This window comes from Charadrius vociferus, unplaced genomic scaffold (assembly GCF_000708025.1).
Source record: "Charadrius vociferus isolate BGI_N301 unplaced genomic scaffold, ASM70802v2 scaffold119, whole genome shotgun sequence".
NCBI lineage: Eukaryota > Metazoa > Chordata > Aves > Charadriiformes > Charadriidae > Charadrius > Charadrius vociferus.
Window position 1 is genome coordinate 1,208,829 of NW_009650170.1, and position 766 is coordinate 1,209,594.

The 766-nt window shown below is 66.2% G+C and overlaps 1 protein-coding gene across 1 annotated transcript; it reads right to left on the minus strand.

Moving 5' to 3' along the window:
• Positions 1-11: 11 nt before the first annotated feature.
• Positions 12-551, minus strand: LOC104293070 (epidermal differentiation-specific protein-like; the record flags this gene model as incomplete). Its single annotated transcript, XM_009892531.1, has 1 exon — positions 12-551. A coding segment is annotated over exon 1 (540 nt), but the record flags the coding sequence as incomplete, so codon positions are not given.
• Positions 552-766: the final 215 nt, after the last annotated feature.

Consider the following 766-nt stretch of genomic DNA (forward strand, 5'->3'; position numbering starts at 1 on the left):
AGGCCCCAGAGGGGCCGCGCCGAGCCCGGGGGCCGCCCGGGCTGCAGCGGTCGCAGGGGGGACAGCCGAGCCTGAAAGTTCAGCTCGGGTTTGTAGTCAGCGAGACGCTCGCCGGGCCATGCCAGGCAGTGCCAACCGCCCCGGCCGGGGTGCTGGTAGAGCAGCCAGACTCCCCGCTGCACCACGTGGGAGGCCACCCGGTCGTTGAAGTACCCGTACGCCAAGTTGGTTTCCTCCGTCACCACCTTGCAGGCACCTTGGAAGTTGGGGTGTTCATAGAGGGTGATCTGGGGGTCCCCCAGGTCATGGTGCACGAGGCGCAGCGCCGAGAAGCTGTTGGGCCGCCCCACAGAAGGGTATTCACCCTCTTCAAAGGCGTGCGGCTCCCCCTCGTACTTGGGGTCCGTGTAGGCAATCCAGGGCTGCCCCACCACCTTCAGGGAGGCGATGCAGTTCCCAAAATCCAGCTCGTGCAGGTCAGGCACGTCGCAGGTAAACTCCCGGCTCAGCCCCTCGAAGTTGGCACGCTCGTACACTGTGATCTGGTTCATGGTGCTGTGGCTGCCCACCCCTGCGAGGGCAGGACGCACGTCAAGTCCCCTTGTGTGGGGTCACTCGGTGCTACGGGAAACCAACGAGGAAAGCCTGGCCAGCAAAGGGCCCCCCTGGCACCCCCTTATCCCCTGTCCTCTGCCTCTCCTTTGCCCACTTCCACCCAGTCCCTGCGCTCTCACCGTCTGTGCCGGCAGCGCCCCCACGCCAGCCT